This window comes from Lissotriton helveticus, chromosome 9, assembly GCF_964261635.1.
Source record: "Lissotriton helveticus chromosome 9, aLisHel1.1, whole genome shotgun sequence".
NCBI lineage: Eukaryota > Metazoa > Chordata > Amphibia > Caudata > Salamandridae > Lissotriton > Lissotriton helveticus.
Genome location: NC_136070.1, coordinates 952,940,731 through 952,967,908, shown reverse-complemented (window position 1 = coordinate 952,967,908; position 27,178 = coordinate 952,940,731). Strand labels below are relative to the sequence as shown.

At 42.7% G+C, this 27,178-nt stretch overlaps 1 protein-coding gene and 2 long non-coding RNA genes across 3 annotated transcripts in view; 2 read left to right on the top strand and 1 right to left on the bottom strand.

Moving 5' to 3' along the window:
- LOC144783082 (acylamino-acid-releasing enzyme-like) overlaps positions 1–27,178 on the top strand; it is a 716,578-nt gene that overhangs the window by 437,943 nt on the left and 251,457 nt on the right. The window contains exon 12 of the mRNA XM_078662245.1: positions 14,067–14,127. Within this exon, the coding sequence (XP_078518371.1) occupies positions 14,067–14,127 (61 nt within the window). The remainder of the gene's footprint in view (positions 1–14,066; positions 14,128–27,178) is intronic.
- Positions 1,540–3,297, bottom strand: LOC144783081 (uncharacterized). The gene is made up of 6 exons (XR_013601389.1): positions 3,165–3,297; positions 2,773–2,853; positions 2,551–2,648; positions 2,318–2,436; positions 2,125–2,203; positions 1,540–1,785 (listed from the first exon to the last, which is right to left on the bottom strand). It is a non-coding gene; the product is annotated as an uncharacterized LOC144783081 (long non-coding RNA).
- On the top strand, positions 8,985–9,933 carry LOC144783079 (uncharacterized). The gene is made up of 4 exons (XR_013601388.1): positions 8,985–9,106; positions 9,418–9,498; positions 9,623–9,720; positions 9,835–9,933. It is a non-coding gene; the product is annotated as an uncharacterized LOC144783079 (long non-coding RNA).

The following is a 27,178-nucleotide window of genomic DNA, read 5'->3' as shown; positions in this document are numbered from 1 at the left end:
CAGGTATTACATCTAGCAGCATCATTTAGTCTGCAAATATTAGGGCTAGAACTGTTTTACTTCCCATTCTGTGTTGGAGAATAAAGCCCCATGCATTCCTTCGTCAGCACTGAAATAGTTATTGATGTTAGAGTGGGGGGAAAGGAGGCAACCCTATGCAGGTCTATCTCAGTCCTGCAGCAGTACAAATGGAACGAGAAATCTACGTGTTACCGTGGTGCTTGATCTTGAATGAGGCCCTTTTATACATTTCATCCATGTACTGGTAGCCCTACTCCATTTTTCACAAGTTATGTTGATGCCTTGTACAGCATTCCATAGAGTTTAAGACATAACATGGAGGTCTATTTTGCCTGCTTCAGTTTTTCTCAGCTGTATGCCTTTGCTGAGAAATGGAGACACCATGGAAATGACTTAATACCATCAGGCGGCCTGGATTGATGGAAGAATCTTTTCTCATTCAGATGTTATACCTGACAAGCATGCATTCCTTGTTTCTACGATTACAGGCCTTGAGCAACATGCTTATATGCTCAGTCTACCAGCCTAAATGACACAGAGTCCTAAACCAGTGATGAGCATGTTATCGCCACTAACAATATATCAACAGAAACACTGCCATCAGTGAGCATAAAAGCATCTGTTACCAATGCTGTTAGTTTTAACACTAACCCTACTACTACACAGTTGCCTTTGGACAGTATATATTTATTTTTTAAATATTTTTTATTATTTTGTGATAAAACATCAAACAACTCAGAGCTTCATCTCAATCAGTGTCCATTGATTACAAATGACAAGATTTACAGTTAGTAAGGATACAGAGTTTATGGCATTATGATTTTCCTTCATGACACCTACGATGCCGCCCACCCCTTGTGTTGGACACCCCTCAAGTCCCTTAGCTAGGTGTGGGCCTAGAGTAACGAACCCTATGCCTGCGCGCCATTTTATGTGCCTCCCAATACATCTGTCCCCTCTGCTTCCATCTCTATATTGTAGTAGCTCAGCCATGGCTGCCAGACTTTTCTAAACTTTCTCGGGCCTCCCCTCGCTTTATGTAATGTCTTTTCGGCACCCATGTACCTGTTCATGCCAGTCCGCCAGTCTTTCAAGGTGGGAAGTCCTGGTCTTTCCCATTATTTGGCTATATCATGTTTTGCCACTACGAGGCCTAGGTTACTCAGCAGAAGTTGACGTCTGGGAATATCGACGTCAGTGTGAATGTCCAATAAAACGTACTTAGGGTCCATCCAGATTTGTGCATGTAGTATGTTATTGAGTTCCTGCATTATCCGTGACTGGTAGCTATGTATTTGATAGTATATGACAACAAGGGACCCCCTGATAAAGTTAGATAGTTCCTAGGTCAGGGCAACAATATTATAAAAATAACATATCCTAGGCAACTAATAGGTCCTATATGGATAACAATTGCTAGTGACACAAATACTTGTAGCCTTCCACAAATAACCCTCATGTAGTGCACTTCAAATACATGTACTGACAGCAGACAACAAATTGATATTTATAGTTCATTTATTAAAAATATAAAATTTATTCAATCAAAGTTCAAACATAATAAAAAAGATTGTATTAGAAAATATTTGTCCAAACGATCATATTTCAAAATGGCAATCTTGTCAGTTTATATACACAATTGTTTTAAAAAAATGAAAAAAAGAAATTTAACAATACAGCAAATCAAACAAGTGGTGTTAACGATCTGTCTCTACGCGCGTTTCGGCGTATTCACGCCTTCTTCTGGAGAACCACTCGACTTTTCTAAAAAAGAACAAGATGTATGGATAACTGTTACAAATTTATATTTACAGTTATTTGTGCACTACATTTACAGTCTATCGGCTACATTTCTGAAAATTTCTAGGGCATTTCGCTAAGGTCGTTGGTTGTTGTAGATCATATTTCAGTTTCTTTTCCATGCATATTCATTTCTCTAAACATCATTATCAGGATAGATAGCTAATTGTATAACCAGTGAGATATTACTTTGAGATGACTATTAGGGTTTCTGTAGCCAAATCAGGTTAGTCTCAGGCGTTTTTGTAGCTAAATTTATCTATGGGTAGTTTTTAATATCTTTATATTATTTAGAATTCTTACCCCAGATACTTCTGTCAATCGATCAGGTTAGCACTAGGTTCTGGTTCTTTACACAGGTATATGATGTAGCTGTTGTATCCTTTAGTGGGAACAATTACAGAGAGAATGGGGATAAGGTACAGTACCCAGCAGATATATATAACTGCTTCTAATGTTAGTAGTTGTGTATTCCTCCTTAACATCACAGGATTACCTTAGCTGTGACACTTGCGTCACTCTGCGTTATATTTCTTGATATTCCTATATTCGCCAGATGCGGTACGATTAGTCTATTTAGGTAGCGTTGTGCAGTATTATTTAAAGAGATGTGCACTGCAAGGTAAAATATATTTTACTTTAATATATTTTGCAATTACTTCTTCAGCATCAAATTACAATTGACTGTTCCCTATACTTAGGGTAAGGGAATATATATGTTTTACTAACCAATTTTTAGATGATACCGTATAGTAGGTGATATGGCATCTGCATTCAATTTTCACACATTTAAAACGAATACTTCATAGCACTAGATAAAATGGGTCCTATGGAAACACAAAAATAAGATAAGGCTCGAGTGTTCGAATCAGTTTAGGCAGTCAACACACTTATTAATTGAGTTTTAGTTCATTTGTGTGTTATGTCACTCGATTCATTCTGTAGTATTACCTTTATGATAGAGTAGTTTTATATTCCCAAAGGTGCTCGAAGGAAAGGGGCTTGGATGACCTCCTAATCCTCGATTTATTTCTGAAGTGGGAAAGATAAGATGCACACGCTGTGAGTTTGAACGCCTCGTTCATAAAGCTGGGCACTCTGCGCACTGCATGGTTTCTCTAATTCAAAGCATTGCAATTGCATGTCGTTGACTAAGCGTGCTGTACTCGTCCCTGCCTAATATTCCAGATTCCTGTATCTAAGTTTAGAAGGTACATTTAGATTTTATTGATTGCCGGAGATAGAACTACCGGAGGCGTCCATAAGGTATTGCCTCATATATATTTTACAGTGCTGTCTCTATTATTACGAGCCTGTTCTCAACGCGCTACTCGGACTCTTACCTGCTGAAGTATTTTTGCGCGGCCTCACGTGGGGGTCTGCTGCGGTATTGTGCTATCTTCTAAGGTTGTTCTTTTTATAGTTTAGCTAAGTAGCGCCAGTCTTTAATTAATTAGTATTTCCGCCTAGTTAGTGGTGACGTTTGGAGATTACGGTGGCTCTTGGTAGTAAATTGCAATTTCGATCGCTGTTGTGCCATCGAAATCAACGATGGACTATCGCGGACGCCATGTTGGACGATGTTTCTCAATGAGTTTGAAGATAATAGGGCTGTCTATTAGTTATTTTGGTCCCGATTCAGTTTGGATCTAAAGTATATATTAATTCCCTTATTCCCTTATTCCTTGTCTAGATGATTACTATATTGTGAGATTTTATCATTCTAGATTGGTATTTTTAGAAAAGATATTTTGTTTTATTCTTAATGACAGAGTGCCATTCCTCTCCTTTGATGTTGGAATTAATTTAGGTTATATCAATAGTTGCAGCCAATTTTTATTTCGCATCCTTTGTTATTTCGGATCAAAAAGAGATATATGTGTAACTAAATTATTATCTATTTCAACTCACTTTCTCCTTTCTTTAATTCATAAAGTGAGTTGTTAGAGTTAGCGCAGGTTCCCTATTTAGGTGTTATATTTGATTGCGTTCTCCCACGGTATTTCGTGGTTCAAACCCTTGGGGTATGATGACAGGCGAAAAATCCAATATACCTCGCGTTTTTTTCGGAATTGTTCTATGTTTGCGATGTTGTCATGGTTACAGTTTTCTATAATGTACCATCGTATGTCCGTATGTTTATGTTGAAGCTCTAGATAATGCTTCACCAATGGTGCATTTGATTTTTTTGTGCGGATTGCTGAGCGATGCTCAGTCAATCTTGTCGCAAGGGATCTAGAAGTCTCTCCTACATATCCCAGCCCGCATGGGCATAGGAGTAGATAGATAATATTTTTGCTTTTGCAGTTAGATATTTTTGTTGGTTTAATGGTGAGTCCCTGATAATTAATGCTAGGACCTACCATAGCTGAAGTACAGGCTATACATGAATTGCATGTGTAGGTACCTGTCACTGGTGTGCTCCCATTTATAGTTCTCTGCAATCTTGGGTGATTCTCTGTGAACCTTGAATGAGAGACTATATCCTTAATGTTTTTATTCCTTCTTTGAGCAAAGATGGGTTTTGGGAAGTGATTTTCTCTTTCTGAGCCACTATTCAAGATGTGCCAATTTTTCATTATGATATGTCTAACCGTGTTGTTCAGGGTGGAATGCCTGGTAATGCATACTAATTGGTTTTTATTCTGTTTGATTTTTGGTGTTAACAGGGAATCCCTATCATAAAAACGAGCCCGTTTAAATGATGTGCGGATCAACCTGTGAGGATATCCTCTATTTAAAAATTTTTCTTTGAGGGCCTTAGCTTGTATATCGTAATCAGAGATGTTTGAACAATTACGTCTCAGACATAGAAATTGGCTGAATGGGATTCCCTCTTTTTGTGCCCCAGGGTGGTAACTATTAAAGTGTAATAATGTATTACGCGCTGTGGGCTTAGTAAATAAATTTACTTCCAGCATGCCATTATTATGTTTTATATAAATGTCCAGAAATTCCACCTGTTGGGAACTACAGTGTGATGTGAACCTTAGGTTTTCATCGCATAGATTTAACCACTGTAGAAATTCGTTTAATTTCTGTTCTGTGTCTGTCCAAATAAAAAAGATATCATCAATGAATCTGGACCATTTGGTCACAGATTCAAAAAATGGTGCCCTTTCATTGTCAATGTGAGTCATTTCGAATTTTGACATGTATATGTTCGCTACCGATGGAGCAAGAGATGCTCCCATGCTCACCCCTTTGGTTTGTTTGTAGAGATCATTACCAAACTCAAAGGTGTTTTCTGTGAGTACTATTTCTAGGGCCTGAATTAAGAAATCTTTTGGGCATGGTACTTGGTAGGCATCAATAAACCAATCCACTGCCTGGATGGCTTTGTATTGAGGTATGTTGCTATATAAAGCCTCCACATCCAGAGTAACCAAGATATTGGTTTCTGGATTGAAGGGAAGATGTTCCACTTTGTTCATTATAGCCATAGTATCTCTAGTATATGCTGGGGTGTTAGCTATATGTGGTCTTAGCAGCGCATCCACATATTTTGATAAAGGTTCCGTTAGGGACCCTATTGTGGAGACGATCGGTCTATATGGGGGGTCTTCTGCATCTTTATGTATTTTAGGTATGCCGTAAATACACGGCATAACTGGGTGCAATTTATTCAAATAGTCATGTTCTTTTTGACTAATGTCCCCATCTTCTAGTGCTTCTTTCGTTAGGCTTTGAATTCTACGTTGTACCCGAGTCGTAGGGTTTCTTGATTGGTGAGAGTAGAATTCTGTGTCATTTAACATGGCTAGCATTTTAGTCTTATATACGGTAGTATCAATGACCACAAGACCATTATCCACAGGAAGATTCCTCTAGACCAACACAGGTCCATACATTTTCGGAGACTTCTGAATCCGATAATGAAAATACGGCCCAACATCATGAGCAACAAGGCCCACAACGTAATTTCAACCAAAATTTTCAAAGGGGATCACGTTTTTTAGGACAGGGCAGGGGCCGCAGGGGCAGGCCAAGAGTCCAATTCCAGAACCAGTCACGAGGGAACTATCAGAACCAATACAACCAACAGAACAGCCATCAAATGTTGGAAACACGCAATGCCCAATATTGGAGGAGAGGCACATAATACCAATCTTTAACCTCTCCACTCAAATTTTGGACACAGCATGTATTAAGGCCCTATCGAAGGGGATGTCCTTCGTCCCTCATACATCAACTAATCTGTTCGAATTATATCAGGATGTCATCTCCTTTTTTCGTAAAATCAGACTAAAAAGTTTTTTTAAAAATAAAGAAGACATGCCAAATATAGAAAGTAACTTGTCAGGTCTATCGAATGCCTCAACTTTTACACCTTCTTTGGACATGCTGAATCCCGAAGTAATGGTATTTGAACATACGGTCCTCAATCAACTAAAAAAAGCAACCAGGTTCATCCCAAAACCAGCATATAATCTTGATAAAGATGAATTCCAGTCTCTGAATGCTCTTTCAAAATCAAATACGCTCACAATCAAGAATTGTGACAAAGGAGGAGGAATTGTGGTCATTGATACTACCGTATATAAGACTAAAATGCTAGCCATGTTAAATGACACAGAATTCTACTCTCACCAATCAAGAAACCCTACGACTCGGGTACAACGTAGAATTCAAAGCCTAACGAAAGAAGCACTAGAAGATGGGGACATTAGTCAAAAAGAACATGACTATTTGAATAAATTGCACCCAATTATGCCGTGTATTTACGGCATACCTAAAATACATAAAGATGCAGAAGACCCCCCATATAGACCGATCGTCTCCACAATAGGGTCCCTAACGGAACCTTTATCAAAATATGTGGATGCGCTGCTAAGACCACATATAGCTAACACCCCAGCATATACTAGAGATACTATGGCTATAATTAACAAAGTGGAACATCTTCCCTTCAATCCAGAAACCAATATCTTGGTTACTCTGGATGTGGAGGCTTTATATAGCAACATACCTCAAGACAAAGCCATCCAGGCAGTGGATTGGTTTATTGATGCCTACCAAGTACCATGCCCAAAAGATTTCTTAATTCAGGCCCTAGAAATAGTACTCACAGAAAACACCTTTGAGTTTGGTAATGATCTCTACAAACAAACCAAAGGGGTGAGCATGGGAGCATCTCTTGCTCCATCGGTAGCGAACATATACATGTCAAAATTCGAAATGACTCACATTGACAATGAAATGGCACCATTTTTTGAATCTGTGACCAAATGGTCCAGATTCATTGATGATATCTTTTTTATTTGGACAGACACAGAACAGAAATTAAACGAATTTCTACAGTGGTTAAATCTATGCGATGAAAACCTAAGGTTCACATCACACTGTAGTTCCCAACAGGTGGAATTTCTGGACATTTATATAAAACATAATAATGGCATGCTGGAAGTAAATTTATTTACTAAGCCCACAGCGCGTAATACATTATTACACTTTAATAGTTACCACCCTCGGGCACAAAAAGAGGGAATCCCATTCAGCCAATTTCTACGTCTGAGACGTAATTGTTCAAACATCTCTGATTACGATATACAAGCTAAGGCCCTCAAAGAAAATTTTTTAAATAGAGGATATCCTCACAGGTTGATCCGCACATCATTTAAACGGGCTCGTTTTTATGATAGGGATTCCCTGTTAACACCAAAAATCAAACAGAATAAAAACCAATTAGTATGCATTACCAGGCATTCCACCCTGAACAACACGGTTAGACATATCATAATGAAAAATTGGCACATCTTGAATAGTGGCTCAGAAAGAGAAAATCACTTCCCAAAACCCATCTTTGCTCAAAGAAGGAATAAAAACATTAAGGATATAGTCTCTCATTCAAGGTTCACAGAGAATCACCCAAGATTGCAGAGAACTATAATGGGAGTACATCCCTAGGAGATCGCTCCGGTCAGAGGGGCAGCATCTTGCGATTATCCCTCGCACCAGACTGGCTAGAGTGGGCGGCCGCTCTTTCAGTTTCCTAGCGGCCAAGCTATGGAATAGTCTCCCTGAAGCTATCCGTGGGATACAAGATCTCCTAGTCTTCAGAAAGGCTATCAAAACACACCTCTTCCAACAATAGTTTCGTCCTTAGCGTCTCCACCTCACTGTACACTGTCCTTCCGCAGCGCCGGGACGCCCCTTTGCTGAGGCAGCCGTGCGCTATACAAGTGACCATAGCATAGCATAGCATAGCACACCAGTGACAGGTACCTACACATGCAATTCATGTATAGCCTGTACTTCAGCTATGGTAGGTCCTAGCATTAATTATCAGGGACTCACCATTAAACCAACAAAAATATCTAACTGCAAAAGCAAAAATATTATCTATCTACTCCTATGCCCATGCGGGCTGGGATATGTAGGAGAGACTTCTAGATCCCTTGCGACAAGATTGACTGAGCATCGCTCAGCAATCCGCACAAAAAAATCAAATGCACCATTGGTGAAGCATTATCTAGAGCTTCAACATAAACATACGGACATACGATGGTACATTATAGAAAACTGTAACCATGACAACATCGCAAACATAGAACAATTCCGAAAAAAACGCGAGGTATATTGGATTTTTCGCCTGTCATCATACCCCAAGGGTTTGAACCACGAAATACCGTGGGAGAACGCAATCAAATATAACACCTAAATAGGGAACCTGCGCTAACTCTAACAACTCACTTTATGAATTAAAGAAAGAAGAAAGTGAGTTGAAATAGATAATAATTTAGTTACACATATATCTCTTTTTGATCCGAAATAACAAAGGATGCGAAATAAAAATTGGCTGCAACTATTGATATAACCTAAATTAATTCCAACATCAAAGGAGAGGAATGGCACTCTGTCATTAATAATAAAACAAAATATCTTTTCTAAAAACACCAATCTAGAATGATAAAATCTCACAATATAGTAATCATCTAGACAAGGAATAAGGGAATAAGGGAATTAATATATACTTTAGATCCAAACTGAATCGGGACCAAAATAACTAATAGACAGCCCTATTATCTTCAAACTCATTGAGAAACATCGTCCAACATGGCGTCCGCGATAGTCCATCGTTGATTTCGATGGCACAACAGCGATCGAAATTGCAATTGACTACCAAGAGCCACCGTAATCTCCAAACGTCACCACTAACTAGGCGGAAATACTAATTAATTAAAGACTGGCGCTACTTAGCTAAACTATAAAAAGAACAACCTTAGAAGATAGCACAATACCGCAGCAGACCCCCACGTGAGGCCGCGCAAAAATACTTCAGCAGGTAAGAGTCCGAGTAGCGCGTTGAGAACAGGCTCGTAATAATAGAGACAGCACTGTAAAATATATATGAGGCAATACCTTATGGACGCCTCCGGTAGTTCTATCTCCGGCAATCAATAAAATCTAAATGTACCTTCTAAACTTAGATACAGGAATCTGGAATATTAGGCAGGGACGAGTACAGCACGCTTAGTCAACGACATGCAATTGCAATGCTTTGAATTAGAGAAACCATGCAGTGCGCAGAGTGCCCAGCTTTATGAACGAGGCGTTCGAACTCACAGCGTGTACATCTTATCTTTCCCACTTCAGAAATAAATCGAGGATTAGGAGGTCATCCAAGCCCCTTTCCGTCGAGCACCTTTGGGAATATAAAACTACTCTATCATAAAGGTAATACTACAGAATGAATCGAGTGACATAACACACAAATGAACTAAAACTCAATTAATAAGTGTGTTGACTGCCTAAACTGATTCGAACACTCGAGCCTTATCTTATTTTTGTGTTTCCATAGGACCCATTTTATCTAGTGCTATGAAGTATTCGTTTTAAATGTGTGAAAATTGAATGCAGATGCCATATCACCTACTATACGGTATCATCTAAAAATTGGTTAGTAAAACATATATATTCCCTTACCCTAAGTATAGGGAACAGTCAATTGTAATTTGATGCTGAAGAAGTAATTGCAAAATATATTAAAGTAAAATATATTTTACCTTGCAGTGCACATCTCTTTAAATAATACTGCACAACGCTACCTAAATAGACTAATCGTACCGCATCTGGCGAATATAGGAATATCAAGAAATATAACACAGAGTGACGCAAGTGTCACAGCTAAGGTAATCCTGTGATGTTAAGGAGGAATACACAACTACTAACATTAGAAGCAGTTATATATATATCTGCTGGGTACTGTACCTTATCCCCATTCTCTCTGTAATTGTTCCCACTAAAGGATACAACAGCTACATCATATACCTGTGTAAAGAACCAGAACCTAGTGCTAACCTGATCGATTGACAGAAGTATCTGGGGTAAGAATTCTAAATAATATAAAGATATTAAAAACTACCCATAGATAAATTTAGCTACAAAAACGCCTGAGACTAACCTGATTTGGCTACAGAAACCCTAATAGTCATCTCAAAGTAATATCTCACTGGTTATACAATTAGCTATCTATCGTGATAATGATGTTTAGAGAAATGAATATGCATGGAAAAGAAACTGAAATATGATCTACAACAACCAACGACCTTAGCGAAATGACCTAGAAATTTTCAGAAATGTAGCCGATAGACTGTAAATGTAGTGCACAAATAACTGTAAATATAAATTTGTAACAGTTATCCATACATCTTGTTCTTTTTTAGAAAAGTCGAGTGGTTCTCCAGAAGAAGGCGTGAATACGCCGAAACGTGCGTAGAGACAGATCGTTAACACCACTTGTTTGATTTGCTGTATTGTTAAATTTCTTTTTTTCATTTTTTTAAAACAATTGTGTATATAAACTGACAAGATTGCCATTTTGAAATATGATCGTTTGGACAAATATTTTCTAATACAATCTTTTTTATTATGTTTGAACTTTGATTGAATAAATTTTATATTTTTAATAAATGAACTATAAATATCAATTTGTTGTCTACTGTCAGTACATGTATTTGAAGTGCACTACATGAGGGTTATTTGTGGAAGGCTACAAGTATTTGTGTCACTATAGCAATTGTTATCCATATAGGACCTATTAGTTGCCTAGGATATGTTATTTTTATAATAAAGCTATGTATTTGATGCCAGTCCCATAAAGTGTGGGCGAAGGATACACGTTCTGTCCTATAACGCAGAAATTCTGGCGTCTCCAACCTACCCATTGTATGTAATTTAGCCCTGTCATAGTATACCCTATGTAAGATTTGAACTGAACCAGTCGTAGCCGGAGCTTAATCGCCACCTCCCTATGGTGCCTTAGGGCCGTCTCCCAAACTATGTCCTCTAGTGCACCTACGAGGTCCTCCCATTTGCTCAGAGTGTTAATAAGTTATTGGGCATATTGTTTATTAGGGTTTTGTATGTCCATGAGACTGCTTTCTCCGGTATCTCTTCCTGTAGTAACCGGCTTTCTCATGGGGCATGTTCCGGGACATCCGCATGTCGGAGTTGAATATATTTATAATACTGCTTGTCCGTCAGGCTATATTCTGTTTGTAGCTCCGCAAATGTTAACAGGACGCGCCCTGTTGTGTTATGTCCCCAAGAGTAGTGATCCGAATAGCGTCCCATCCTTTAAACCCCTGTAAATTTGCCAATTTAGGCAGCCGTTTACCTTCCCACAGATGTGTGGACCTAGTTAGTCTCTTTCCCATTACATCACACGTTCGGCTTCCCTCCATGCCTCAATCGCCCTCTGCATTGCTGGCAGCAGACTTGCCCCCCGTATACGTAGTGGAGGTGAGGGTGTTTTTGAAATTGGAGTCTCTCCAGGGCGTTCAAGGGGTGGTTATCGGGAGTGTGCCCCCATTCATTAATAACTACTAGGTGTGCCGCTCTACAGTATGCCTGGACATCCGGTAGTGCTATTCCCCCATTATAATGGCTGCGTTGCAGTGTTTGCAGTGCAACTTGGGAGTGGACCCCGTCCCATAGCAAAGTTCGAAGTTCATTATTTATCGCCCTAAAAAGTACCCCTGGTATTTTACAATACATGTTTTGGAAAATGTATAATAGCTTGGGCAGTGTGATCTTTCTGAACATAACAGCCCTTCCCAGTAATGTCAGGGAGAGACGCCGCCACCCAGCCACGTCATCTCGGAAGTCCGCTAGTCCTAGATATTTGAAGCCCTCTTTAGCAATGGGACGGCGCACTGGTACGGACTGCATGTCAGTGCGGCCCCTTATTGGGTATATGGTTGACTTCCCTCAGTTGATCTTGTACCCCGCCTGTTTACCATAATTTTCGACTACATGTAAAATTATCGGGAGTGTCTTATCAGGGTTAGTTATATACAACAGGATGTCGTCTGCATAAAGCGAGATTCGTTCATCCAGCAGCTGTCCCTTGGAGTCCTGGAACTGTGTTAAATCAGGGTGTGCTCTAATCAGACATTCTAGGGGTTCCAGAACAAGCGCAAAGAGCAAGGAGGACAGCGTAAAGCCCTGTCTGGTCCCCCGCTGGATGAGAAACTCACCTGATTTAACGCCAGTTACTCATACTGTAGCCCAGGGATTCGTGAATAAAATATCGACCCACGACTGGAAGTTATGCCCAAAGCCCAATTTTACGAGGACCCGTCTCGTAAAAGGCCAATGTACCATTTTGAATGCCTTTTCGGCATGGGCTGAGAGAAGCAGATGAGGAATCTCACTGCCTTTGGCCATGACTTGCCAATTTGCCAGCCTGCGGAAGCTGAGGCGTGTGGCACATTTTGGTTTAAAGCCTGACTGGTCTTTGTGCACCAAGGACGTAATAACCGCCAATAATCGTGTGGCGAGTATGGAGGTTGGACATAATATTTAAATTTGCCTGCTGCTAGTATGCTTAATGTCATACTGGCTCCTTTCAGACATCTAACCAGAACAGCCAGCCTTCAGGAGGATGCCTTTTGCTGATACTCCATTCAGCAGTAGACCCACTCCTATAACCACCTACCTCTGTGTCATGTCCACTGTTAGTTCTCCGCAATGAACCCCTACTAACACGGTTAGACTTACACAGTATGCTCATGTATGACCTTGGAATCTCTTCAGACTGTAGGTTCACTAATAAATTTAATGTTTCGAAAGAGAATGCCTGCAGCTCACATGGAATGGTGTGCACATTACTAACACCGTCAACATATAACTTATATCCACTGCCAACACAGAACAGAAATCTCACAGTTTAAACCAGAAGAGTGTCCATTGTGAACAATGTTCACTTTTAATTTTTGGCTAACACCTGGCAAAAGTTGAGATATTGAGTTTACGCACTCAACAAAATCCCTAACACAGTTCTTACTGCAAAGACTTAATAGTATGCCCATTTCATACTGAACAGTAGGCCCACTGCCGTCACCGAAACATGTGCCCACTACGAACATTAAACAAAATGTCAGCTGAGAACACCTAATGCTATATTCACTACTATATTTCCACCATATTACCACTCATAACAGTGCATATAATATAGTACTGCATCTCTGTTAGCTAAAGGCTCGCTACCAACACATCTGACATTGAACTGTAAACCACTACTAATCTATAAACGTACTAAAAGTATGAACCCTACCTAAGTGTCTGCCACAGTACTATCTATCTTCTGCATGAAGCCATCAAGACAGCTAGAAAAGGCAAATGTGAGACCCTCATTAACTGTGCTAATCAAGTGAAAAACTACAAGTGAAATGTGGTACGGTCTGAAAGAGGCAAGCCACCAGGTGGCAAAATAGAGTGAAAATACATTTGTGTAAAGGTTACTGATTAACTAAAAAGAAAGTATTAATAACATGTAAGAGTTGTACAGATATACAGTGTGTAAGAACCAAACACAAGAAGGTTTCATCTCTGTGAAAGGAGTCTTGAAGATGGGAATCTGTAACACCAAGTGAGGGTGACTAAGGAGTGCTAGAAACTACAAAATGTAGAGAGGGTTTCAGAATGGTAAGGATGACTTTCTCTGTTTTGTCCATGGAGTCAAAACAGCAGTGTCTGACTGTTCGCTGAACCTCTTTCTGCCAGCCTCTTCAATGTATCTGAGCCTGGTGTTCTTAAGGGGGACGTACCAGATGCTCTTGCAATAAAGTGCAATAGTGGACACTGGGTGACCAAGATAGGACCTGCCTACTTATGGCTCTTCCCGAAACAGCAGCAGGTTATGGGCCACATATGTGAAGTTAGTTAAGGGTGGCTCACTTAGTTTGGACTGTGGTAATGATCTAGTATTTGCCCTGATGAATGGTGATTTTTATTTTCAGTATGACTGGTACACCAAAGTCACCTCTACAGTTGTGGACATTGTGCGCCGGCCAAAAGAAGGTGAGTGATTTGCTGCTTGAGACACCTTATTGTAGTTTAACAATTGCAAGCTAAATGATAAAGTAGTCTGTCTTGGATTGACTGAATATATCTGAGGTTGTATATCTGAGGGCATCTATCTTGCATATTTGGCATTTGCAAGCCTTGTTGTCATTATTTCTATTGTAATCATCCCAAACCAAAAAAATACAAAAACATGACATTTGAAGAAACAAAAAGCTTTTGTTTCCAAGTGTTTGTTTCATAACGACTGTGACATTCCTACAAGAGCCAGTATGTAAATGTACATTTGATTACCAGTTACTAGCTCGAATTGCTGGCCCCGATCTCATGCACTGTAACCCAAGCACATGCCACCCAATTGTATAGCGACGTGGTTGTTCAAAAATGTAACACCAGTGCTTTGGTATTGCATTCTTTAATCACAGTGAGTGGGATGTGGTCTTGATGGCAGGGGAGTAGCCAAGAACATAAAATACCTCCATCTATAAGTCATATGACACTAAATGACCAAACAAAGTGAGCAATCCCAACCCTTCCTATCAAGAAGAAGTGAGAATTGTTCCTCAAAGAAAAATGCGCAGAAATGGTGCAAAGTGATTAGTTTTACAGTATCGTTTTAAAGGAGTTTGGTCAAATGCAGGATTTGCCTGTAGCTTCCTTCTTTCTTGCATCCTTCTTTTATTTTGTCCTTTTTATCTATCTTTTTCCTTCCTTCTAATATTTTCTACTTTCTGTTCTGTTCATTCCTCTTTCTTTCCTTCTGTCATCCTTTTTTGTTCCATCTCTTTTTCTTTCTATCTTCTCTCTTCATTTTTCTTTTGTATTTGTTCCTTCCATCTTCACTTCCCGCTCCCCTTCTTTCCACCCTTCTTTTTTCTTTCTTCTTTCTTCCCTCTTTTCTTTTTGTTTGTTTCTTTCTTTCCTTATTTTCACTCTTCTTGCAACTTCTTTCCACACTTCTCCTCTTTTTCTTTCTACCTTTACTTCCTTATTTGCCTTGCTTCCATTGCACTTTCACTCCATTTAGCTCTCAGGTGTTTTTTATTTACCATTGTAATTACTTATCTTTCTCTCTGTGTTATTGCTTCTTTCTCACCACCCCAAAGTTGTATCATCTTAATTACTCTTGCAGCATTTATTAGTTACTGCTTCTGTCTTGCGATCGCTGATGTAGCCAGTATTTTAATAAGCCTGTGCACACTGTGATTGAGTACTACCTATAATGCACATAAAGTTAGGTTACGTAAGATCTGTACTGCACCAAAAAGTCGTTAGCTGCTGTTAGCTGTGCTGCTCCTATATATCAAATTCTTTTGCTCTCACATTTCTTCATTGAGAGTTTTGCAAATACCAACCTACAGTATAACGTCGTCAAAGACCCAGTTGGAGAAATATGAATAGGTACCAAAGTTCAGCCCCCATTCTGTGAAACAAGCTTGATAGCAAGAGTGTATTGCAACTTAACAGAAACAAGATAAAATCAAACCACTTTTCAGTTTTGTAAAAACAATTTCATAATTCTTTTTTTATTAAAGACCAGAAGTGACATTACAGAAAGCAAACGTATGCAGGCGATTACGGCAGGACATTGGCACGTGACAAGCAGCAAACATGAAACACTTGGTCCAAAATTGGCTTTCTCACTACCTCCCATCATTTAGCCTTCCTATCCCCATGTCATCACTAATCTGTGGAGGCTTGCATATACCGCCCCTGTATGCATTCCACTTCTCCCAGATCTGTATCCACTTGTTGGGGCATCCTCTAGATACGTAAATGGCCTTTTCTGTTACCATGCGCCAGTCCATATCGTTACCCCACTCATCCAGTCTAGGTGGGTCACACGCCTTCCATTTCCGAGCTATGTTTCTTCTTGCAACCATCAGCCCCAGGGTCACCCTTAACTGTTCCTTGGAATTCAGGTCCGTCGGGCCCCAGACATTTAAAAGACCCATCTTGATGTTACAGTCAATCTTTTGTCCCAATACGGTTTCCATGCAGCTTGCTACTGCTGACCAGTACCTCTGGATGGTGATACACTCCCATGGCATGTGGATAAAAGTGCCCTCATGCCCACAGTTCCTGGGGCACCCTCCCTCCGTGCAATATCCCATTTTTACTAGCATGGGACCGGCAAGGTAGATTCTATGTAATATTTTTAACTGTACCAATCGAAGCCTTGAGGAAATTGCCACTTCTTTAGGGGAGGCCAGTGCCGCAAGCCACTCTTCATCATCCAGCCCCCCAACGTCATAGTCCCATTTTGCCTGAAGGTGGAATAGTCGGTCCGCCATGTTATTGATTAGCTTTTTATATATGAGCAATATAGCTTTCTCTGGCAGATCCCCGTCTAGGACCCTAACCTCGAGCAGGGAAGATATGAGCGGCGACTCACCCTTAGGTAGTACGGTTAATAAAGCGTGTCTGATCTGTAGGTACCTAAAATATTTGCTACTTGCCAGCTCATATTCCGTTTGCAGTTGGGTGAAGGGAACCACATCACCCGCCTTCCATAAATCTCCCAATCTTGATATATCTATGAGATCCCAGCGGTCAAACCCCTTCATACAAATCAGATTCCCCAGCCGGTTGCTGTACCAAAGTGGTGTGGCTTGTGTGATCCTGTCCTCACAGCCCAAGCTCTGCGCAGCTGCTTTCCAAATCTGGATCGCGTGACCTGTGGGCCCGTCGCTCTCAGCTTCGTTGAGTTGGAGTATAGAGCCCCCACAAAGCTACCCCCCGGTAGAAGCCATCTATCCATTTGGAAACCAGGCTCTCTCTCCGTCCTGTAAGTACATTGGTTTATAGCAGTGAGCTGAGCTGCCCAATAATAATTTTTAATGTCCGGGAGACCAATTTCTCCGTCAAACCACCCTAGTGTTAACTTGTGGGTTGCAATCCTTGGCAGTTTACCGTCCCTTTGCAGGTTGCGAAGGGTGCTGTTAATTTCCTGAAAATACCCAGAGTCGACCTGGTGCGGCATATTCTGCCGTGCATATAAGAATCTCGGGAGGGACATCATTTTAAATAGGGCAGAGCACCCCAGTAGGTTCAAAGGGAGCAATTTCTAGTGTTGTACGTCATTCTTGAGTTGTTGCAATTGAGGCTGAAGGTTTAGGTCATAAAAACGGGATGGTTCTTTAGAGACCTGGATCCCCAAGTATTTAAAGTCGTCCCGCGCTTCCGTAATCATAAATCCCCGGGGAAGTGAAGGCATCGCCCCACTGAGGACATATTGTCCAGTTTATTTCGTACCCGGCAAAGCTACCAAACACTTGAAAGATATGCAATACCCGGTTTAGGGAGGCCGCTGGCAAAGCTAAGTATAGCAAGATGTCATCACCGTATAATGAAATACAGTCCTCCCAACCTTCCGTCCACGTGAGTCCTCTACCAATCGGTTCTCTCTGTATCCACATCGCCAGTGTCTCGAGTGTGAGGGCAAAAAGCAGTGGGGACAGGCGGCAACCCTGCTTAGTGCCTCTACTAAGCGCAAAAGTGCAAGATTTCCTATTGTTGACGACGATTTGGGCCAGCGGTTCCTTATACTGAAGCCAAACCCATCCGATAAATTCCTGGCCCAGTCCCAGCTTTTTAACACTGCAAACGTTTAAGGCCATTCTATTGTGTCAAATGCCATGGCCGCATCAAGAGACACCACTACGGCATCCTCGCAGATTGTCTTGGCGCGGCTCAGCAGGCCGTGTAGCCTACGCATGTTAAAGGAAGTGTTCGTAGCTGGCATGAAGCCCGACTGGTCCGGGTGAACTAAGTTTGTAATTACCTTCAGTAATCGAGTGGCTAGGACCTTCGTCAATATCTTGGCTTCCCCGTTAAGCAGGGAGATTGGTCTGTAGGAGGAATACTTGTTCTTCAGCTTGCCCTTCTTATGGATAACTACTGTCATTCCCAACATCTGGTCTGTGAGGAGTTGACCCGTTCTTTTACTCTTGTGAAATATGTTAGTTAAGTAGGGGGCGATCTTACTCGAGGTCAGTTTATACAATTCAGTGGGCAGGCCTTTGGGGTCCAACGCCTTGCCCCAGCGCAAGTCCTGTATATCCTTTCCCATCTCTGCACTAGTTATTTCCTGATCAAGTTTGGACCTCTCTATCTCGACCACGACCCTGTTAGCCTGGTCTCTTCGGTCTAACCAGGCCAGCAATTTCCCGGCCTTGTCCCCGGCATTATAAATCCTGGTTAGTGTTGCTTTATACTGTGCCTTGGCTGCGTCCGTGGCTAAATCAGTGTACTCGCTGATTTTCAGTTGCAGTGCCTGCTTTACCTCGTCTGAGCCATCTTCCTGAAGGCGCCTCTCCATCTGAACTATTTCTTCTTCCAGACGAACCATTCCTTCTCGTTTCTCTTTTTTTGACCCTACAATCTGAGCCAGGGCCACCCCATGGATTTCCACCTTGTAGGCCTCCCATAGTGTTGAAGCCGAGTCCACTGAGCCCTCATTCTCTTGCAAATATAATTCTGTATCTCGCGTGATTCCTTCTCTTATGTGGGGGAATCTTTAGATACCACAGATTAATCGGAGCTGTTCTGCCTGCCGTGGGCTCACCCACCTCAAGTCAGCACCAAATGGCCGAGTGGTGTGAGATATAGTTGATTCTGGACATACTGCGATGGGCACAAGAGGAGTAGGTATACTGCAGCTCCACAGGGTGCAGCCCCCTCCAAGTGTCCACCAGACCCAGTGCCCCCAGAAAACTATGGATCTCCAACCGGGAGGGAGGCAATGCCCTCCGGGGCCAGCGATCCAGGGAGTCAATGGAATTGAAGTCGCCCTCAATCACCAATCTGCCCTCGGGCAAGTCAAGGGGGAGACTCCCAAGGTCTTTAAATGATTGGACATGAAGACCCAGGGGGTATATAAGCCGAGACCAGATTCAAATTAAACCCCTTCTAAGTCCCCGAGAATGCAACAAATCTGCCCAGGTTGTCTGTCCAAGTGTGGTCGATTGCCATTTGGAAAGATTTCCTTATCATGATTTCCACCCCCCTAGACCCAGACCCGAATGCGGAGTGCGCCACAAACGTGAACCCCCATCTTGACATTGCTTTACAGGCATTACCTATCAAATGCGTTTCTTGTAATGGAATTACATCAGGGGAATGTCACTTTATGAATTGAAGCACTACTCCCCGCTTGATCTTGTCCCCCAGCCGTTTACATTCCAGGATAACAACTTGAGCCTATGCTTAGCTGTAGAGTCCATCGTAGCCTGGGGTGTAGCATTGCCGCCATGAGGGGAGCCTGTCACTGGGGCCATCGGGCCGTGCTGCGTCCGCTACCCATCCCACCCTATCATGAATCAGCGCCACCTTGCCGAGGATGCTCATTGAGTCGTCTCTATTGTCACTAGTTTTGCCATTATTGTCGTCATTGTCTCGTAACTTAACAGAACTACCCTCCCCCCCCTCACTGGCATGAGAATGTGTTGTTGTCATACAATCGTCCCGGTCTTGTCTGATAACGGAGAGTCCAAGTGCACAGGGTCCCACCCCCAAAAACATAAGTAACTAAGATTCCTCTGCGGTGCGCGGTATAGCGTCGTTTAAGTTACCTTAAAAGTATCCGATGTACGCAGGTAAGCAAGTGCAGAGGAGTGTTGGAGCATCAAGGAACGAGGTTTTAGGTTCTCCTGGACACAATGGCACAGTCTCCGGAAATCCCAAAAGAGGGTCAGAGGTAAATGGAATTCATCCCTAGTGTCCACAGATTTTTTCTAGTCGGCCCTCTATTAACGCCAGCTCTACAGTCTGTCGCCCTCTAACCCAAAATCTTTCTCAGGAAGGTTCTAGAACCCAGATTGTAATGAGGGCATTGTTCCAAGGGGGTACCTTTGTGTACTTAGCTGTGCTAACCCACCTGAACTATATGCTTTATGCCATGCACACGTTAGGACTTGTAATTCAAGGTGTGGGTCTTGGGCCTCCTTGAACAATAGTGGGAACTTCTCCTCCTTATCCTCCCCTGTGGACCTACTATCTCACCAAGAAGACCTATTGTTGTCCCTTATCCCTCTGTCAGTAAACTGGGTGTAATTGTGTCAACAATCGGACAGTATGCAAACAAACAGCTAGGATGTGCTCTCTAAAAAGGAATTTAACTGAGCCTGCTGAGGTTGGGATCATGCCTGCTATTTTCTTTTTTTTTAACTTGACTGATTGTGGCACTCAGCAAGCATCACATTGTTCATATTGTGTATTAGGCTCTTTATCAATGCGTTGTTTCTGTTGTTAAATTAAGTTACCAGTTTATATTTGAATGGGACTCTGCAGTTTAGGATCTGTATTGGTTCATACATTGTGAGACTTTGGATAGAAGTGGCTTGAAAGTGGTGCAATGTCTTACAATGCCCCTATTGTCTTTTTATGCTGAGGAATGTTACCATATTAAAAAAAGGCAGGCAGTGTGAAGGAAGGAGTAAGTTGAAGTTATTCACTAAAGTGATCTTGTTTCAGTTAGCTTGGGGTAGAATAGTGCAGCATGTTCTGTAATACCATAATACTGTAATACCAGTAGTCCAGATCTGTTCATTATTTACAGAACTTTACAATATAAACCTAACACTTAGCAAACTTGCCCATGGGTGATTCAAAATGTTGTTAACTTCGAGGTCCTTCCACTACAGACATTATTGTACGGCAATCAGAAGAAATCAAATTAAAAAAAATCTCTGTAACAAAAGACAAAGCACTCCTGCACTCCTGCAGTTAGTAAAATGGTGGAACAAAATGACTTGGTATAACAAAGATTTCATAGCTTTCCTAAAGGTAACCACTAGTCAATGTTCCTCAGTGCCTTGGGTAACCCTTTGCACTTGTAACATGCAATTGTTGGAAATTCTCTCTTTTCAGCCCTTTTTCTCAGTGTGTTCTGTTAAATAGTAGACTCTTCTTTGATAATCTCATACGACTCTGGCTCTGAGGTACAGGAGCAAGTATTTCTTCAAGCAACTGGATGCCTTGTGTAGGAAAGTAGGATCTACTTCTATTGTTACCCTCACTTTTTTGCTTGATGTAATGCTGTATCTGACTAGTCTGCCTGGGATCCGGCTCATCAGGACCCCAGTCTCTCTGCTTTCTCCCATAACTTGTTATGTTCAGTACTTAGGTGCATCCCAGATTGGATACTGGGGTACCCGTATAAGTCCCTAGTATATGGTACTAAGGTACCCAGGGCATAGGTACCCCAGAGCCCCCCCTAGGCTGAAGCAGGTATTATGCCACCTATGGGAGACCATTCAAACTATCACTATAGGTCTGCCATTGCGGCCTGTATTAGCTGGTGCTAGCACCACCTAGGAAAGGTAAACCGCAATCACAACGCGTTTTTTACCACGCTGTGCCATTACATCGCATGCGTTACAATGTATGCGATGTAACTACACGTAGCCATTACTACGCATACCATTACATCGCATGCGCTGTTACAACACATGCAATGTAATGCCAATCCACCTCGTTGTGAGGAAACTGAGGCTGTTTCCTCATAATGACGTGCACTGCACCTTTAAGCAGGAAGCAGGAACCAGGAGCAGAGACGGCAACGCTGGAAAGGAACCACGAGGAAAGAGGCAAGGCTGATTGTGCTTGGGATGGGGGTAGTGGTTTAGGGTAGTGTTGTAGTGTTTTAGGGTTAGGGGTAGTGTAGGGGTGGGAGTAGTGTGGGTAGTGTTGTAGTGTTGTAGTGGTTTAGGGTAGTGTAGGGGTGGGAGTAGTGTGTGTAGTGGTTTAGGGTAGGGTAGTGTCATAGTATTTTAGGGTTTAGGGTAGTGTAGGGGTGGGAGTAGTGTGGGTAGTGTTGTAGTGTCGTAGTGCTTTAGGGTTTAGGTTAGTATAGGGGTGGGAGTAGTGTGAGTTGTGGTTTAGGGTAGTGTTGTAGTGTTTTAGGGTTTAGGGTAGTGTAAGGGTGGGAGTAGTGTGGGTAGTGGTGTAGTGTAGTGTTTTAGTGTTTTTGTAGTGTAGTGATTTAGGGTAGTGTTGTAGTGTTTGTATAGTGTAGTGTTTTAGGCCTTAGGGTATTGTAGTAGTGTAGTATTTTTGGGTTTAGGGTAGTGTTGTAGTGTTTATGTAGTATAGTGTTTTAGGGTTCAGGGTAGTGTAGTAGTGTAGTGTTTTAGGGTGTAGGGTAGTGTTGTAGTGTTTTAGGGTTTAGGGTAGTGTTGTAATGTTTGCGTAGTGTAGTGTTTTAGGGTTTAGGGTAGTGTTGTAGTGTTTGTGTAGTGTAGTGGTTTAGGGTAGTGTTGTAGTGTTTGTATAGTGTAGTGTTTTAGGCTTTAGGGTAGTGTAGTGTTTTAGGGTTTAGAGAAGTGTTTGTGTAGTGTTTTAGGCTTTAGAATAGTGTAGTAGTGTAGTATTTTGGGGTTTAAGGTAGTGTTGTAGTGTTTGTGAAGTGTAGTGGTTTAGGGTTTAGGGTAGTTTTGTAGTGTTTGTGTAGTGTAGTGTTTTAGGGTTTAGGGTAATGTTGTAGTGTTTGTGTAGTGTAGTGGTTTAGGGTAGTGTTGTAGTGTTTGTATAGTGTAGTGTTTTAGGCTTTAGGGTAGTGTTGTAGTGTAGGGTTTAGGGTAGTGTTGTAGTGTTTGTGCAGTGTAGTAACTTAGGGTTAGGGTAGTGTTGTAGTGTTTGTGTAGTGTAGTGGTTTAGAGTAGTGTTGTAGTGTTTGTGTAGAGTATTGGTTTTGGGTAGTGTTGTAGTGTTTGTGTAGTGTAGTGTTTTAGGGTTTAGGGTAGTGTTTTAGTGTTTGTGTAGTGTATTGTTTTAGGGTTTAGGGTAGTGTTTTAGTGTTTGTGTAGTGTATTGTTTTAGGGTTTAGGGTAGTGTTTGTGTAGTGTAGTGTTTTAGGGTTTAGGGTAGTGTTGTAGTGTAGTGTTTTAGGGTAGTGTCGAGGGGTCAGGCAGGGTAGTGTAGTGTTATTGTAGGGAGAGGACTGGGGTCGGGGAGGGTTGTGTAGGGGTAGGGTTGTCACTTATCTTGCAAACTTTAACCACAAGTATAGATTTACCACGCATGCCTATGCATTGTAATGGAATGGGGGTAAAGACATACTTATGGTAAAAGTTTGCGATGTAATGGCATGTCGTTGTCATTGACATTGCATAGTAATACCCGTGTTGTAATGGCACGGGTGGTATTAGTATGCAATATAATGACATACATCCCTCAGGAAAGATATAGGTTTCCCCATATCTAGGGTCACTGCACTTAAAACCTATAAGTCACTCCTACAGCAGGCCTTTTTAAATCTGAAGGCATAGTGCTCGGCTCCAAGTGTGAGGGTGCCCCCGTGAGCAGGACACCCCTACAGCCTTTGGCGTCCATTCTCCCTGGCTGTATGTGGGACAGCCATATAACATATAGAGTGTAATTACGCGATGACCATCTTAAAACTGGTTGTAACGAACCCTGCCATGTTTGGTATCAAACATGTTGGAATCATACACCCTGTGGGAGGTATGATTCCAAGCATTGTAAAGGCCCTCCGGTAGGCCCTCAGTGCTCCCAGAACCAGTCTTCTAGACCTGGACAGCACAACATGGCTGCTGCCGACCAAAGAACACGATTCTGCCCTCCTGCTGCTGAGCCAAGCTCGAGCATGGGAAGGCAGAACAATAGGCATCCTGTCTCAGAGAGGTGTGACCACATCCCAGACAGGGTTTAGTGTATTGGAACAGGGTTGGAGTGTTTGGCAGCACCACATAGTCTGCGTGCAGGGCACATTTGGTGCTCTCCATGCATAGTCCAGTTCAAACCAGTTCAGGGGGCCGTTGGCTCCTGTTCTGTCACGAAACTGGACAAAGGACAGGGAAGTATTCTCCCCCTTGTCCAGCCCTCCTTAGGGAGGGACCCCCGGATCCCCCAACCCTTTCCTTCGGGTATTAAGGGCTTATCTGAGGATGGGTCCCTAGATTTGTCATGGGACACGATCCATTTCAGACACCACTTCAACTTCGACCATCTGGGCACTTTGGACTTTGCTCTGGATATCAAGGCTGCAACCGGGAAGACTATTGCTGCTCCTGATCTCTTCGCCCTGCTTGTCTGCTACCACGTCCGTGCCTGTGCTCCATACAGGAAACCTTCCAAGGCCTGTGGGCATCCAAGACACCCGATGGACTCCCCCTTGAAGTGAAGGAGTCACTTCCCTGCATCTGCAGGCACCGCAACTAAACTGACCGGTCGGCCGATCCTGGGCTCCCACGAACTGCGCAAGGCTCAGCAACGCAGATGGTGGTTCTTCACATCCCTCAAGGCCTGTCCTCTCTCCAAGTTTGAGGCCAGTATCCCTCATCTGTGCCGCAGGAACCAAACCCCTGTGCACCATGTCGACTTGCCGTTGCAAAGGCTTGTTGTCTTCCTGCCATCAAGATCTTCAGGCTCCAAGTAGCTCCAGCTTCAAGCATCTCCAGTGACCAGAATCTTCGACCACACTGACTTGCTTACACCGTGGGCCTGCTTCTTTGGTAGCTGCTCGAGGTCCTCTTGCGACTCCAATGCCTCCGGCCTGTGGGTCCTGTCGAGGGTCACATTTTGAATTCTTTGGGTTCCCCTGACTGCTCGGGGCCTGCCCTGACTCCACTGCTTGTGGTTAGTATCCTGAACCTTGCTGGTCCCGACATTGCACCTTCTTCTACTCCTTCATTAGTTGAAGTTGCCAAGACTTGTTGGTGCTCCTGCCCAACACCAACCCCTCAACTCGCAACATTCAACGTGGGACAGCTCGTGTACAGCTCCTGGGCTTCCACAGTGTCGCCTGGTCCACACAGCTGCAGTTTCAAGGTCACTGTCAGCTCTCCTGCAACACTCGACATCAGTGGGCATTCGTCTTCCGTGCCTTCTGGTCACTCCTGAGTAGCAAAGACTCTGCACCCCCTGCTTGCAGGTTCTTCACTTCTTGAATCCACCTTTGGGTTCCAGCGGGCAATTTCACCTTCTCCAGCAGCGGCATCTTTCTGAAATCTCCCATTGAGTTCTTCTCCTGTTTCTGACGCCACTTCACACCTATGCAGCCGCTTTCCCTGGTGCAGGTATCCTAGTTCATAAGGTATCCACGGGTGGGGTGGCTCTCCAACCTCTTGTCTTCCACAGGGTTTCTTTAGGGTCCCCTGGGAAGGGTCCTCTTTCTTTAAAATTCTAACGTAACGTACCCATTGACTTGCATTGATCCAGCGGTGTAAACACTCTGCACACGGCCTCCGTGGGGCTCTTGATTACTTACCTTGAGTGGTTCCTTGGGTCCCGGCACTTCTCCGTCTTCTGGGTGTAGTCTTGACTGGAGTCGTGGTTCGCATACCACTATTTTAGTATATGGTTTGGTATCCCCCTGGTGACCACTATGCATTCTGTGCTACTTACCTGTTTCTATCGTAAAGTATTCTGTGCATTGTGTATATCTCCAGCTAGGAGATATCTGTATGTGTTAGAGAGTGTCTTATAATAAATACATATTTTTATAAGTACACTGTGTGGTTCTTTTTCAATTAATCAATACCTATAAGAATATGTTCTGGTGAAACAAGCTGCTTTACACTCCTTCTGGATTAAGCCTGAAGGCTGCTCTCCACAGCTACCACTTAGAGAGCTTTCTATGGTTGTCTAAGACCACTAAAATCACCATAAGGGTTGTCTGGATCAGTGCAAGGTGTCCACTTACATAAGTGTAATCATATACTGAGCCAGGCTCTCACACCTGGCCTCTGTGAGAAAGTGCCCTCTTTCTTGCATGGTATGCCCCCACTTTTTGCTGAATTGCTGTTCTTTGACTGAGTGTGCCCCGGGCTCCTGACAATAAGGTACCAAGGGCCTATGTTCCTTCCCTAAAACTGCATTGAAGCCTAAACCCAATTGGCATCTCTGGCCACAGGTAAGCCCCTGGTAAATGTTACCACAGGTACCCAGGGCACTGTGACCAGGGAAGGCCTCTAAGGGCTGCAGCACTTATTGTGTCACCCTTAGAGGCCCTGTACCCTGACACTCACACACTGCCTTTGCAGGCTGTGTGTCTTGGTGCAGAACAAAACAAAGGGTCGACATGCCACACATCCCTGTGTGCCATTCCCACAAACCACTGCCCTGGCATACATCAGTCACCCCTCTAGCTGGGTGCCCTATGCCAGTGGTGAGGGTACAGGTGCATGAGCCCTGTGCCCCTACAGTGCCCAAGTCTATTCCTGGGCCCTGTAAGTGCAGTGTTGCTATTAAGAGTATATGGTGCTGGGAGTTAGTCATTACGAACTCCACAGCACCATGATGGATACACTGAAGACTGGGAGGTTGGTATCAAACTTCTCAGCACATTAAACCCGCACTAATGCCAGTGTGGGATTTAATGTAAAATGCATGAAAGAGGGCATCTTAGCGATGCCCCCTGAAATTTGACCAGCTTGTAGTGACCCGACTGAGTGGCTGCTCAGGCTGCCACCACCAGAAATGTTTCTGGACCCCTTGCCGCTCTTGGGGGCCTGAAACAATGCACATCCTGGGACAAGGTGCTAAGCCTCCTCCTTTGTTAAAAGACCCCTCACTCACCACCCTGGTTGGTGACATGCTTCATCATCGGGGTCCCACCCGGACAGCCGAGTGCCATCCGGGTGTGCTTCGACACCTGGCTACAGTGGAGCGGGTTTTTTTATCAGTGAAGTGCAAAAAAGTGATGTTAAAAATTGTCCAAGTATAACTTCCTGAAAAGGATTTTTATTCTGAATCTACTGAACAATATTAAAAATATGCAATAAGATACTTCAGTTGGCTTCAATGACCGGCTGTATCTATGTGAAATGTGGAATAGTGGTCTACATGTTTCAACCTGCGATGGGATCTACCAGATTTTCTTCAGGACCAAGTGCGTGGAAACTGGGCGGTATACACACTCTAACGTGTACCCAACCCTCAAGTCCAAAAATATCTCACTGTAAACTTACAGTAGGTGTCCTCACAACCTGGATTAGGCGAGGAAAAACAGTGAAACCTGTGGAAGAAAATACAATAATCACAAACAAACAAATTACGTGCCTGTAATGTAGTGTAGTTTCTCAGT